The following is a 15929-nucleotide window of genomic DNA, read 5'->3' as shown; positions in this document are numbered from 1 at the left end:
AACAATCACTCCACAGTGACAGGAGAGCAGTGCACGGAGACTTGCTCAAATAGTCAAAATTGGCAGCCTTGAAGATTATTTTCTGCTCAACTTGACCAAAATTTGGCAAAGACTTGGGCTCTGGTCCATTAGAATTTCTGCTTTCTAGCGAGGAGAACTCAATGCCATTAACTTAACCTGGAGTGCGCATCTTATATCATTTTCACACATGAAACATTTGTTTAATAAAAGTTTTAATAAAAAAAAATTAAGCTTCTTTTTTGGATCAGTCACTGCTCATAAAAGGAATGTGGTCTCGGGAAGTATAGTCTCATCTTAATCAATTCAGTAACAGCCAGTTCTGTAGCATCAAAGAGAGGCACCTCGGGTCCGCACTGAACAGTTGGTTTTAAGGATTCTGCTTTATTTCGAGGAGACACAGCCCAGGCGTTGAGTATTGCGCACTACATCAGAGAGGAAACAGACATCCAATAAAGTTATACAAAAACGATACATGATCTTTTTCTCAATATAAAAAGTTTGCAATATTCCATAATTTTACTAACTTTCTTCTCTAAAAGTAAACCCTTTCAACACTACAATCTCTGAACCTATTCTATTCTGCCTAATCCATGAAGTGCTATTTGTGACCTCGTGACACACAATATAGTACCTTAGTACCCGATGCCACAAGGCAAGTACAGAAAGATGTAGATTCACACTGATTGATATACTGCAAAGTGGATAAATCAGTTTGCCAATGCATTATAAACCAGGTAAAGCTGGGGTGCAGCTTAATGTCCATATTCAGAACCACTCAAAAACATTGGAAGATTAAGGGCCACAATTTGGACGATTTTCCCTCGCTTCTTTTGATTAAGTGCGATCTATTGTAGATATGCATCAGTACCATCTGTTGTTAGATCTGATTACTAAATTCTAAAATAGCCAGATAGAATATAAATTTTCTAAAATCTGTTCGGCAATCCTCCCTTCTTTTCGATGTGCAGAAGCTACTCTTCCTTCTCTTTTTCCTCAATTTATCCTGGCAAATTCTCCCTCTCTCCTCCCCTCCCCAATTCACTCTGGCTCACTTCTTCACTGACTCAACATTTGTCCCTACAGACAGGGAAGTCTCACGTTCGGTCTGTGTTGGGGTTTCAGCTGGGGTCGATGATAATGGCACTGTAACTTACTCTGTACTCCGGGGTCAGGGAAAGGAAAAAATCAGCCATATTCTGCTGGAAGTGCTGATGTGGATCGAGGTAGCATGTGACATATCTCACATTTTAATAATTTGGCAACATTCACTGCCACGAAATAACAGGGAGGGAAGGAACATCTTCAGAGCAGTGAGGATGGAAAGAAAGCTCCCCAGATTTTGTTCAAAGGCAATGTTGGGGGATGTGGTCAAATCACTAAAGTCTATAAGATATATCACACATGATAACACAGCCATGACTGATCAGGAGCAATGAAATAACCTTTATGAGGTTTGCAAAGTTGATAAATACCTAATTGATCAGAGAGATGCAATCAGAACTTTTGTTTACACAACTGAAAGATTACGCCTATAAAGTAAATAATCTCTGAATGGTATGTATCCTTTATGAACTGCAAGCTTACAGCCTAGCTTTAGAAAACAGCACGTGCTGACCAAATGCATGAAATTGTGGTTGTGGCATTGCACATAGGTGACGTCACTCATGATCCCGTATGAATTTCTGAACTCTCCATTTTACCTGTTTGCCCCTGGCAGTAGGACCATGCAGAGCGTGTTGTTGGTTAAAGTCTTGAAGAGTCGCCCCACACGCCGATCTAACGTCCTCATCACATTTTGCAGTTCCCCCTCCTATTTGATACAGAGCAGATTATTACCACAAACATCTCATAGAGTGACCTGTCTCCTTCCTTATCCATTCAGTCACTGTCAGACAGCTTACTCCAGCCACCATTGTGCTGGACCATTGATTTGGAGCACAGAACCACCAGCAAGGTGGTGGTTCTTCAGTTTAATATTGCTGCTTTAGTGTATTGTTAATGTCAAGTGGATGTATAAGGAGGATATAACATTTATTTTTTGCACTTGAGTTATCAGTATAGGGTATAATTTGCTGCAATTGTCTGGATGTCTAATTGCACAGCTGGTTATTATTTACAGCTTTTTCTAGTGCCATAAATTAATTTGCAAACTTTCACCAGCATTATGCACTTCAAAAGGGGTATTTGATGAAAAATTATTTTCATCAGCAATTTTGTGTGGCAGTTTTATGTACATTATTCCTAAATTGCTTGCTTTTAACAATAAAATAACAGCGGTAAATATAGGCCTCAGTGAATTCTATAATTTTGATAAGTATTTTTCCCTCTTCAGTTCCGTGGTTTGCTTTCTTTCGCTCCTTCTCTTCAAATATCTTTCAACAACTTTACAATGATGGTTTGAAAAATTGAAAATAATGTAACACTTAAAACTCACACATTGAGAAAGTTTCTCTTTTCTCTTCTCAAAAGACCGTCTGTCTAATGGCAGAGGATCAGAAGTCTTGGGGCCCACTGCAGTGTAAGACCTTTGAGAAGCCCAGGTCTGAAGGTGATAGGGAGTGAGAGCTCTCAGCACATTTAGCCTTTGTTTTCTCACTTCTTGTCCATTCATAGCTGCCTGGGCCTCCAGAGCACTCTCCAGGCTTCCATATTCTAGAGGATAAATCATGCGGATCAGTCATTCCAACAGAAATCAGGAAGTTAAATGTCTGGACATTTCCCAAGATACCCACCAGGCAAATTTGAACCCTCAGTTATCAGACTCAATGATCTAACTGGTAAAACAAGGCTGAAATTAGAATTTGGATGCCAAGAAGCAGATGCTGCCTTATTTCAAGCATTCATCTCTACAACCTAAAGTTTTGACTCTTGTGTTATCTACTAGTTCCCATTGATTTTTCAACACTACATGAATAAAATCATTTTAGGAAAAAGTTTTGATTTTGAAAATTAAATCGAGTTCTTTATGCTGTTCAGTTTTCTAGTCCAAGTAAGCTTGCAAGAAACTGATTTAAAGTCCTTCCCATTGCTGGTCTGAAGCAGCCGTTAGTTCAGATGGAGGAAATAAGTAGATTATCCCATTTTTTGGGGGGGAATCCTCAATAGATGCACAGAGAGGAAATTTGCAAATTGGACATGAACCAATATTCTACCATCTGACACGGCATTAGAACTGGGATGTTGAATTGACAAACATGCTGTAGAGCTCCTTCAGTTTTCAAGCAAACTTCCAATACGCGTTTGCTCTGTAAAGCACGCTTCACGAAAACATGCTTTTCCCCCCCGCTCCCAAACATGGCATCTCTGAAAATGTTCCATGCATAGAATTCTAGATTTACTTTCATGAGCTTGCACCCATTAATTTACTCACTTATAAAACAATCCTCAGGTTTTGCATCAACTTTATCACCAAGGCAGATTACAGCTTCAACCCGGCCAAATTTGCTAAATTTCTCACTGAGGTCTTCCTTTGTCAGGGCCTGTTGAATTCCCGACACATAAATAACCGCTTGGCTTGTGATATCGTTTTCTAGTTTTCTTAGGACAGTGTCACAATCCAGCGTGCTTTCTTTAATAGGTCTTTGAACCTGGAGGGTTAGAAGAAACACGGTTTCAATTATCAATTTTCTTCAGCGTTGATGTGGGACATCTCCTGGATATGGATCCAATTTAGATAGCTAGGAGGAAAGTCTCTCTCTCTGCCACACAGGACAGTTTTACAGAAAAAGAGTTTGGGTTCTCGAGTTTTAAAACTTCGCAGCAGAAAATTGCCTTATCTAAGTTAATCAAAAGCACATGAAGCTCAGTACTGGGACCACAGATTTGACCCTTCATGTTAAAATAACAATAATACATTTTCAGTGAAGTTTCAGAATACCCCCCCCCCTGAGTGAGTATTTGTCACAAACCCTTCATATTAGGCAATCTTGTTTGGAGTCAAAAATGTAATTGGCCTAAGAATATTTTTTATTGTTGCTTTAAGGGGTGCCCTTCAGAGGGTTATGTTGAAGCACATTGTTGAGGGAAAGGTATAGAAAAGGTATAGATATTATACTTGGCCCAGGGCACTGACAACATTGATACTGACGGCAGATAGTTAGAATCATAGAACGTACAATGCAGAAGGAGGCCATTCGGCCCATTGAGCCTGCACTGGTCCTTGGAAAGAGCACCCTACTTAGGCCCACACCTCCACCCTATCCCCAAAACCCAGGAACACCACCTCACCTTTTGGACACTAAGGAGCAATTTAGCATGGCCACTCCACCTAACCTGCATATCTTTTGACAGTGGGAGGAAACTGGAGTACCCGTAGGAAACCCACGCAGACATGGGGAGAAAGTGCAAACTACACACAGTCACCCGAGGCCGGAATTGAACCTGGGACCCTGGAGCTGTGAGGCAGCAGTGCTAACCACTGTGCCACCGTGCTGCCCCATTCAATTTTTAGCACTAACGTTTTACTCCTCAATAATAAAATCATCCCAAAAATAACTGAGAAATGAAATGAACTCACAGAAATACTAAATGGAGTTTAACCTTGTTACTGATAGATTTATCTTATTGCAACAAATATTTTCCATGACCCCGGTCCAAGCTCCATAGAGCACTGTTCCAGCAACAAAAGTGGACATTGTTGCTGTGCTAAGCGCAGAATCCAATTGATATTTAAGTCATAATGCACAGTTAAAAATAAGGCAATTGTATACGGAAAATATAGGCTACAACAGAATAGACAGACTGACGGACTGGTGACACAAGGAGCATTTGATCATGAATTGCAAGGGCAAAGCTTAACAATTGCAAGAGGTCTGATCCGAGAGGTATTATGTGTTTGCCTGACTGTTTTTGTTGCTACGAAAGGAATTCTAAAAGGGATAAAATAGAATTCAAATTTCAGGCTTGTTACCGTAATGAGGAATCCCTCCAGAATGCTTCCATTCAATGTAAGCACAGCAAGATGTGCACTTTCAGGGAGCTCATACACAATGCACACATAGGGCTGTAAAGAGAACGAGAAAACAAAAAAAAAAAATCATATAGCATCTTGCAACCTTTTTTTGAAATATAGTTCTTTCATTTCTCAGCTGACAGGATGCGCTCGCAAGCCTTGAAAAATAATCTGCATTTATAGAGCGCCTTCTGATCTTATGATGTTCAAAGTTAATTAATCATCTTTGGTTGTCACGTTTCTTTTCAGTACACTTCAATATGCACACAGCAAGTTCGTGCATAGTAGCAGTAAATGATCTGATGATTTGTTTTCCAGTTATATTGAGGGCAGATGCTGGCCAGGAGAAATAATTTACAGTCACCCAAGAGATCAGATGGGGCCTCGGTTTAACATTTCATCAGAAATAGGACACCTCGGACAACGGAGCAGTTCTTCTGGTACTGGACTGGAGTGTCAGCCTGAATGCTGTGTCCAAGTCCACAACCACAAAACTCAGGCCAAAATGGCACTGTTGTGTGAAGGCTGACACTCAAGCTGAGCCATTGAATAGACATGACCGGCCAAGAGCTTTTCTCAAATCTTAATGGTTTGAGAATTACTGATTTTTCCAGAGTTGACACGATGTTTAGTGTTTCAAATTGCAAAATTGAAACGTTACTCCAGCGAGTCAAGACTCGTGTGTACCTACCTGGTGATCTGGTAGCCACTCTAATTCTTGCTCCCTAAGGTATGTTTTCTGTCTAAACATATCATTGTGCCTTTTTAAAACTCTGCTTGCCCTGTGATTCCTTTGAAAAATGCCCAACTCTTTGGTTTTTGAATGGTATCACAGATTCGGCTGCACTCTAGAACATTATGCCCATCAAGCTACAAGTGCCTGTTCCTTGTTCTTTGTTCCTGGGCTGACTATTTCTGTACTTGAGGCAAAACTCAGGATATGGGCTCATACTCCAGAGCTTGCATGGATGCCCTGGACTACTTCCAGCATATCTTCGATTGCTTCGCCGCCTCCTACACTGATAATGCCTATCTTTTCCCCTGAAACCTTCAGCTTCCTTTTACCCCTCTTTCCTCAAGCTGAACAATGCATTTAACTCCATTAGAGCCCCCAGCACTTACACAATGTTTATCATGGGTCACTGTCTACATTGGGTAATGGATTAACTATTTGTCAGTACCACAACAGTTAATTGCAAAGGTGCCGCATAATGATGCATTACGTTAATCAGTTATTTCAAGCTCCTCAGTAAATTATTTGTACCTCATTGATCCCCCTATACTTAACATTTTACAGATTTTTGTTTTGAAATCTTGGTGATCAACCATTTGGCTGGGGAAAGACTTTGCTTGCAAAATTGTCCATTGTCTTGGGAATTAAAGACGTTGACCTTTTTGCAGCAGCAACATACAAGTGTTCCAACTAGAGAAGTTGTGTTGGAATGCAACTGGCAAATTTCTCAAACTAGGGGCTGGTTTAGCAGAGTGCTAAATCGCTGGCTTTTAAAGCAGACCAAGGCAGGCCAGCAGCACGGTTCAATTCCCTTACCAGCCTCCCTGAACAGGTGCCGGAATGTGGCGACTAGGGGCTTTTCACAGTAACTTCATTTGAAGCCTACATGTGACAATAAGCGATTTTCATTTAATTTCAAACAATGGTATACGTGTACATAATAGTGAGGAGATGAAGTCGTTGAACTGCACTTGGTAGTATGTGTTCTAGCCTGATTCTAATCTGGTCACTGCTTCTGGCAAACAATTACGTGAACACCAACACACTTGTTACGAACTGTACTTCCAGGTTAGCGCTTAAACAAGAAATGCTTCTACCTCCAGTGGACTGAAAATATTTAAAAAGTATTATTCACTAGTTTTACATGTTGTAACTAAGAATTTATGAAGTACAAACAGCACCGTTGCATTTTAATTGTACTATTACTACTTGTACCTTGTGTGTTTCTGTGGTAACACTGATGGAAGTGATGGAACCACACTCTTGGAATTTTCTTTCAACAGATTTTAAACAGAAATCCTTACAGAATGGACCAGCGTACACAGTACACATTTCTGACAACTTCTGCTTCATCTGAGGAGAGATTTGAAATAAAAATGAGTTGAGACATATGGACAGATCAACCGTGGGACATCATCACCACAGATACTGCAGTAATTTAAAAAATAAACCAATTCATTTTTTCCAATTAAGGGTCAATTTAGCGTGGCCAATCCACCTACCCTGCACATCTTTGGGTTGTGGGGGTGAAACCCACGCAAACACGGGGAGAATGTGCAAACTCCACACGGACTGTGACCCAGAGCCGGGATCGAACCTGGGACCCCAGCGCCGTGAAGCAGCAGGGCTAACCAACTGCGCCACCGTGCTGCCCCGGTACTGCAGCATTTTGAAGAGAAGGCTCACTCCCACCTTCTCAAGCCAACTAGGGGTGAGCACTAAGTGCAGCCTTGCCATGTTTGCCCACATCCTGGGTACCGTTTTGAAACAAAAACAGTATTGAAATCCGAGAAGTCTTTTAAAGAAGCCAATGAAGCTCATCAGCACTTGGATGCTGGACCATTTTAGTAGCTACTTACAATCCATAGAGTCCCCAAAGTGCAGGAGGAGGTTATTCAGCTCATCGAGTCTGCATCGAACCTCCGAAGCAGCACTTCATCTAGGCCCATTCCTATGCCTTTCCGCGTAGCCCCACACATTGATCATAGCCGATCCACCAAACTCACAGCTTTGGACATTAAGGGATAATTTAGAATGGCAAATCCACCTAACCTGCACATCTTTGGACTGTGGGAGGAAAACCAAAGCATCCGGAGGAACCACAAGCAGTCACGGGGAGAATGTGCAAACGCCACACAAATAGTCACCCAGAGGCCGGAATCAAACCCGAGTCCCCGGAGCTGTGAGGCAGTAGTGCTAACCACTGTGCCAACTTGCCATCCTTAGTCTGTTAATGGAATTATAATTGGAAGGAGAGGTGGCCTCTGAGATTCAATTGTAAGACCATAAGAAACAGGCAGGAGTTGACTGTTGGACCCATCGAGGCTGTGCTCCGCCATTCAGTAGGATCATGGCTGATCTGACATTCCTCATGTCCACTTACCTGCCCTTTCCCACAACCCTTGATTCCCTTACTGGTCAAGAATCTATCTATCTCAGTCTTAGATATGCACAATATATGTCCCAACAGCTCTCTGTGGCAAGAAGTTCGAAAGACCCACAACCCATTGAGAGAAGAAATTCTTCTTCATCTCAGTCTTAAATTGGCATCCCTTTATTCTGAGACTATGCCCTCTGGTCCTAGACTCTCCCATGAGGGGAAACATCCTCTCAGCATTTACCCTGTCAATCTGCCTTATTTGCCAACTTTTTGTCCACTTACTTAACCTATCAATATCTCTTTGCAAACTGTTTGTATCCCTCTCACAATTTGCCTTTCCACCTATTTCTGCATTGTCTGTAAATTTGGCTACAGTACGCTCGTTTCCTTTCTCCAAGTCGTTAATATATAGTGGACACAGTTGCCGTCCCAGCACTGATCCCTGTGGAACTTCATTGGTTACAGTTCGCCAACCTGAAAAAGGAACTCTTATTTCCACTTTCTGTGTCCTGCCCATTAGCCAATTCTCTATCCATGCCAATATACTGCACCCAACACCGTAGGCTCTTATCTTATGATTTAATCTTTTGCGAGGTACCTTGTCGAAAGCGTTCTGAAGTCCAAATACAACCGGTTCCCCTTTATCCACTCTGGTTGAGGCTTCCTCGAAAAACTCTAATAAATTAGTCAGACGCGATTTCCCTTTCATGGAGCCATGCTGACTCTGCTTGATTAGATTGATTTTCCAAATGTGCTGCTATCACTTCCTTAATACCTGATTCTAATATTTTCTCAACAATAGATGTGGCTAATGGGCCTATAGTTACCTGTTTTTTGCCTTTTTGAACAGGGATATCACATTGGCAGTTAATAGGAAGCAAGCCATCAGGCCCAGGGGACGTCTCTTTAGCCCCATTAGTTTGTCTAATACTACTTCTCTAGTAATGGTATGTAATTCCTTTCCCATATTCTTTTGTATTAATAGGGTGTTTGAAGTATCTTCCACCGTAAAGACTGATGCAAAATATCTGTTCAACTCCGTTGTCATTTCCTTGTTCCCCATAACTATCTCCCCAGATTCATTTTCTAATGTACCTATGTTCACTTCGACCTCTCTCTTCCTTTTTATATATATAAAGAAGCTCTTGGCAGTTTTTATCCTCCTCACTAGTTTGCTTGCAGTTTATTTTCTCTCTCCTAGTTATCTTTCTAGTCCTCCTTTGCTGAGTTCTGAATTTATCCCAGTCTTTGGGGCTATCACTGACTTTGGCCTCCTTTTATGCTTTTTCTTTTAGCTTAATAATCCCCTTAACTTCCTTGGTTAGCTATGGTTGGTTTATCTCTCTCTTAGAATCTTTCCTCCTTACTGGAGTACATTTTTGCTCAGAGTCATGAATTATCCCCTTAAATGTCTCCCACTGCCTATTTATGGTCTTTCTTGCTAATCTATTTGCCCAGTCCACTTTAGCTAACTCAATCTTCATTGAATTGTAATTCTCTTTATTTAAGTTGAACACAGTTGTTTCTGACTCAAGTTTCTCACTCTCAAACTGAATATTAAAATCTACCATGTTATGATCACTACTTCCTGGGGGATGCTTTACTCTGATTTTGTTTATTAAACCTGCCTCATTATCCATTACCAGATCCAGGATAGCCTGTTCCTTGGTTGGTTCTATGACATATTGCTTTAGTAAACTATTCCTAATGCACTCAATGAATTTATGGTTTTAGCCAACCTTTCCAACTTGATTAACCCAATCAACATGAAGATTAAAGTCACCCATAATTATTGCTATATTATTTTTTACGTGCTCCTATTATTTGTTGATTTATATCCTTTCCTACAGTGTGGCTACTGCTTGGCGGTCTATACATTACTCCTATCAATGTCTTCTTTCCCTTGCTGTTTTTACCTGCACCCAAATGGACTCTATGGGTACATCTACCGGCCGCTTTCTGCCCAAAAGGCAGCGCACTGCACCGTGGCAAATAAATGCCGGGAGGTCCTTCTTCCGGGATCTGCCTGGTTCGCGATGTGAATCCTGCCCATGTAACGGTACTCATGGGGGTCTCCCAGGGGATTGGAGGCCCCCAGGTGCTTGCCCTCTAGCATGATGGCAACCCGGTACTGCTTGTACCACCTGGGTACCTTGACACTGCCAGCCTGACACTGCCAAGGTGCCCAGGGGTACTGCCAGGGTTGAAGTGCCAAGTTGGCACTTTCCCGCGACGGAGATTGGGCTCAATGCAAGTGCCCGGGGGGGGGGGGCGCTGATGACCCCCTTAAAGGTGGGTTGGGGCTTTGGGTGGTTCAGGGGTCACGTTGGGGGGAATCGAGAGATCGGGACTCTATTTGTTAATGGCGCCCCGATCTTCTTCTGCACTGAGGGGCTCAGTGGACAAAAATGGGACTAAGTGCGGCCTCTTTGGGGAGTTTTAAAAAATAAATAAATTTAGATTACCCAATTATTTTTTCTATTAAGGGGCAATTTAGCGTGGCCAATCCACCTACTCTGCACATTTTTGGGTTGCGGGGGCGAAACCCACGCAGACACGGGGAGAATGTGCAAACTCCACACGGACAGTGACCCAGAGCCGGGATCGAACCTGGGACCTCAGCGGCGTGAGGCGGCTGTGCTAACCACTAGGCCACCATGCTGCCCTCTCTTTGGGGAGTTACCCGCTGAGGAGCCAAATGGGTACAGAGTCCCATTCGATTGCGTAGGGTTTCTCGGCACTCCGAGCGTTGGGAAAATCCGGCTAGACATGTTCGTTATGAAACTCTGTTGCCAGTCGGGTAGATCGTGTCCTACATCTGAATCTAGATTGTCTCTCACAACTGTCCTCATTTAATCTCTTATTAACAGAAGAATTCTGCTGGTCACAGCCAGATAGGACCACCTGACTCTATTTCAGGATAACCTTAATATTCTTTTACTGCCGATCCCAAACGACTCTTGTGAATGAGGAAGATATGTATGATAATAAATTGGCACCATTTAAGCTAAATTTTTCCTAAATTTGATGATATTCACAATGTCATGTTTATGTAAATAAATAGAAAATTTACAGAATATGTTTGCTTTGAAAGAAATCTGTTGTGATAGAACTAGTTTATTATTACATTGAGATCTGTCATACCTTTTCATGAAGTAGTCCCTCTTGGAACTTCGTATGTAGATTACACTCAATATATTCAGAATAAGATGTAAAGTGACTTAAGCTTAAAGAAGCAACTGGGATTTCAGCCTGAGCTTTTTGGACAACCTGTAAAAAACACATTCAGGGATAATTAGAGCACATTTCATGTAAGCAATAGAAAAAAAATACAATTTAAGATTATCTTTAGCTGATTGGTGGACAGGCTTCTTTAACATAAAAAACTGCACGGAAATAGGCCAAAACATTCCAATTAAAACTTTGTTTACGTACACCAATGGGAAAATCAATTATAAAAGCATCCAAATGTTTCTGTGGTTCCAGCCACACTTGTAGCTGGCAGTGTGATAAGTCTTTATAATGATTTACAAAGAACATTAGTAACTTTAGAGCCAAAATAACTTACTGTCACTGAATTAAGCAGCAGTGAGTCATCAACCCCCCCAAAACAATCACATAAGACATTTGCTAGGTGCCTCCTTTCCCGAGTGGAATCTGTACGGTTCAACCCTAACCCTACCTGCTAAAAAGTGGCTGTTACTGCGACAGCTCGCCAGAAAACCCTGTTCCCAAATATGTTTCTCCAATTTCTTCCACACCATTCCCTCTGTCACCACCACCACCACCTCACAGAAAGTATGTCAACCCAACGTGCTGCTGATTTTATCCTATTACTAAGTTTGCCCACCTTCACACTGTCACCGTTTGGTACTGATCCCTGTTTTTCTGCCTTTGGATCCTTTGATTCCCAACCCACCCTATTCCTCTCCCCAGACTTCTCTCCAATCTCATCTCCCATCCTCTCTTCTCCGCCTCCTTCTTTCACTCCGTTCCTACCCTTCACCCCTCAAAGGTCAATCATCTTTTCCCTTTTAACCCTTTTTGACCTCAATAGCCCATTTGGTCATGACATTGTAATGTTGTGCAAGATTGTTTATTAAAATAATATTATACAGAACTTTTATCCTCATGTGTTCCAATGTATGTACAGAAATATGACAACATCAAAAAAAATTTAAACAGTTGTTCTAACTATCCCCAATTCAGTTTGACTATCAATTCTGTCAGTGTTATACCAGTTGTACAGGTGGTCAATAAAGGTTCAGCAACAGGAACAGGAATTTAAGGAGCTCATTCTAGTTGGACTGATCTGTTAACTGTGCCCATGTAGAGGGCCCAAGATATATCACCATTTATCGAGTCACGAGAAAAATTCTTGAGAAGTTTCCTTGAGCACAAAAATCTAGTTGAATAAGTTATGGCTTTACAGCAGTTACCTCTTTGTCTGTTCCACATTCAATTTTATGCCATGCTTCCTGGTGTATCAAATCCTTCATTGCTTTCTCTGTGCCTAATGCAACTGCTTTCCGATCACCCATACACAGCTCCTCCAGCAAGCTAGACAGCAGAAAAGATATTCTTGTTACACACATTGCATATCATTACTGTCCATTTCTAAAGAGGTACCAAAGAACACTTTTATTACAGGAGTTAAACAAGTATTGCCTTGAGTTAAACTAGTTTACATTGACTACCCTTCGGCAGTCTTCAGTTTCCTGGGACAATGATTAGCTACTTGGAGTTAAACATTGACCAGGGTGGTTCAGGAGTCTCAATCTGTCAGAATTCGCTGGTCTCTGTTTCCTCTTCTTGGCCCGTTGAGCTTTTTGTTTCTCATCTTTCTTCCAATGCCTTTCCAAACAGTCAGCCTCTATAGGTCATGGCTCTCATGTGTTGCAGTTGTCCATGTCAATGTCCACTATGTTTATCTCGCAGGGGCCATTGAAGCAGAGGCATGGATGTCCAGCAGGTCCTGACTCATATGAACAGTTCACTGTACAGAAAGTCTTTCTGCTTCACCCATCATCTATCTCTGATGAATTTGGCCCAGCCAAGTTACCGGCTCTGTACGCAGATGGAATTAGCAAGCCCCAGGGCCTCTGAGTTGGTGACCATGTTCTGCCAAGAGAATACTGTGAATATGTCTGAGACAGCAAAAGTGGAAACCTTTCAAGCCTTTTCTCCTGCTCACATTGCGTTTTCCAGGTCTCGCCACTGTAAAGGAGCGGATGCAGGCTTGGTCGACTCTCAGTTTGGTGTACTTCGCGAGGTTGTTGTTCCATATTCTCTTACTCAGCTTGGTGACGCCAGCTGTAGCTTTTGCAATGTATGTGTTAGTTTCATCATTAAGTGACTGATTGCTGGTAATCGTCGAGCTGAGAAACATGAAGCTATGAACAATCTCCACACAGATGCTGATAGATGAGGGGTACAGCAACATCCTGGACCATGACATTTGTCGTTCTGATGTTAATGGTCAAACCAAAACTCTTCACAGGCCTGAGAATCTGCCCACTGGCTACCGAAGTGTTCGTCTGTGTGGAATGCTGGTGCAGCATCATCAGCATAGAGCAACTCTCTGATGAGAACTTGGCTCACTTTTGTCTTGGATCACAGGTGAGCTTTCTCTCTGCTCTGGTATGTAAGCAGATACTGTCTGTGGTTGGACTGAGACTTATGACAGCACCAAAGGGGAGAACATGCTTAAGAGTGTTGGTGCCAGAACATGGCTCCGTTTGACCCTACTAAGGATCTCCAATGTTGTTCCACCATAGCTGACTTTCCCCATTGTTGTCATGGAACGAGGGAATCAGTCAGCAGCTTTGGCAAGCAGTCAACCTTCTTCAGCAGCTTAAAAAGACCATCTCTGTTCACATGGTCTAATGCCTTGGTGAGATTGATGAAGGCAATATTTAGTGATCTCCTTTGTTCATGGCACTTCTCTTGAGTGCCAGGTTGAGAAAATAATATTGATTGTGGATCTTCCTGTTCTAAAATGACACTGGGATTCGGGAATGACACGTCAGCCTGCAAATATTGGCTGATCAAGGGCAACATGTAAAAATACTTTTCCCACGATACTTGATAGTTGTTGCAAATGCTGTGGTTGCTCTTTCTCTTGTAAAATATTTGCTTCATGCATAACCTGAGGCACTGCCTCTACTGCCAGCAGAGACAGAGAAGTTCATATAAATGCTGCAGGCGTGCTGGTTTCCTGTGTTTGATGAGTTCAGGCGGTATAGCATCACCACTTGGAGTTTTGCCAATGGCCAGCGAGTTAATAGCTTTGTTATACTCTTCCACTGTCAGTGGCAAATACAGGTCGTCCATGACAGGCAGGCTCTCAATTCTGTCTGGCGCTTCCTCGGCGACTGTGTTCTTAGAGTACGTCTCAAAGTAGTGTTCTACCCATCTCTACAACTGTTTACTGCAGTTGGTGATGACTCCCTCCCCCAGCCGAGATTTTGAGGACAACACTCTGCAGCGTATAACTCTTGTCGATATAACAAAAAAAATGTCCCTGTTGTGTCCGCAAACATGAGGCTGATTTGCCTGTTTGTCATTTCAATTCTCCACCCTGCTCCAACTCTGACCTTTCTGTCCATGACCTGCTACGGTGTTCCAATGAAACTCAACATAAATTTGAGGAACAATACCTCATTTTTTGACTGAGCATTCTGTAGCCACCTGGACTCATGCGTTCAAAACGTTAGATCACAGCCTCTGCTTTCATCTTGTTTTCCATTGGCCAGAACCTCGGAGGTGTGGTGACCATAGTCAGATTACCACTCAGCTCCTCGTCACTTACCTTAGTCAGGAGCAGCGTATTTCTTCACCGACCTCCTGACTCAGGCCTGGTGAGAAAAGTCCAGCTCTTGGCCCTCTTCTGTGTGGCGGCAGCATTGGTGGGAGTGGAGGCACGCCCCTTTTTAAGCAGATAGGTTTAAAGGTCCAGCCACTTTGAGAAGCAAAGAGGATGTTAAGAGTGTAGGATAAGTGGGTAGGAAGGGGGTGTATGGGTTGTAGGGGTGGAGGATGTAAGATGGAATTGGGCTATGGTCAGGGTAAATTGGGGGGGGGGGGGTTGGGTTAGGATGGGTTGGGTGGAGTAAGATGGTCACTTGGGGATAGGATGGGAATACAGAAATCGGTAGTTAGTCAGGGTGGTGGTGGTGGTGGGGTTTCAGTTCTATAGTTATCCAGAAGTGGTTTTAATTGTTCTAACGTTTCCTGGGTAACCATTCTGCTAAGAAAGTTAGAATCATCCAAAGTCTCTGATTTAAATGTATATCGTGTGATTCCCACTGCGGGGTAGTTGCCCATTTGAAGTTTGAAATTCCCCAGCATGTAGAGTCTTTCCGTGGGGACCTCCCAATGGGCTGTGCATCTTCTGGGGGTAACCTCCTGGGTACGATAACCCAAACAACGGACGTTCTGATCATTCTTTTCGCATGGGTTCAGCTTTTCTCTTGTTTCTTTCTTAAACCCTTTACTTCCCATTCGGTCGGTTGCTATCCAGCAATTCATAGAATATACAGTGCAGAAGGAGGCCATTCGGCTCATCGAGTCTGCACCGGCTCCTGGAAAGAGCACCCTACCCAAGGTTAACACCTCCACCCTATCCCCATAACCGAGTAACCCCACCCAACACTAAGGGCAATTTATCATGGCCAATCCACCTAACCTGCACATCTTTGGACTGTGGGAGGAAACCGGAGCACCCGGAGGAAACCCACGCACACACGGGGAGGATGTGCAGACTCCGCACAGACAGTGACCAAAGCCGGAATCGAACCTGGGACCCTGGAGCTGTGAAGCGATTGTGCTATCCACAATGCTAC

At 42.7% G+C, this 15929-nt stretch overlaps 1 protein-coding gene across 2 annotated transcripts in view; it reads right to left on the bottom strand.

Annotated features, from left to right (window-relative positions):
* Window positions 1–216: 216 nt before the first annotated feature.
* LOC119978268 (RNA exonuclease 5-like) overlaps window positions 217–15929 on the bottom strand; it is a 75298-nt gene continuing 59585 nt past the window's right edge. For both annotated transcript variants that reach the window (XM_038819756.1, XM_038819757.1), the window contains 8 exons: window positions 12525–12645; window positions 11230–11355; window positions 6921–7058; window positions 4931–5023; window positions 3392–3608; window positions 2456–2673; window positions 1722–1831; window positions 217–443 (listed from right to left, as the gene is read on the bottom strand). In XM_038819756.1, coding sequence (XP_038675684.1) covers window positions 389–443; window positions 1722–1831; window positions 2456–2673; window positions 3392–3608; window positions 4931–5023; window positions 6921–7058; window positions 11230–11355; window positions 12525–12645 — 1078 coding nt within the window. In that variant the 3' untranslated portion in view covers window positions 217–388. The remainder of the gene's footprint in view (window positions 444–1721; window positions 1832–2455; window positions 2674–3391; window positions 3609–4930; window positions 5024–6920; window positions 7059–11229; window positions 11356–12524; window positions 12646–15929) is intronic.

Source organism: Scyliorhinus canicula, chromosome 15, assembly GCF_902713615.1.
Source record: "Scyliorhinus canicula chromosome 15, sScyCan1.1, whole genome shotgun sequence".
NCBI lineage: Eukaryota > Metazoa > Chordata > Chondrichthyes > Carcharhiniformes > Scyliorhinidae > Scyliorhinus > Scyliorhinus canicula.
The sequence above is the reverse complement of the archived record's forward strand: the minus strand, read 5'-3'. Positions and strand labels throughout refer to the sequence as shown.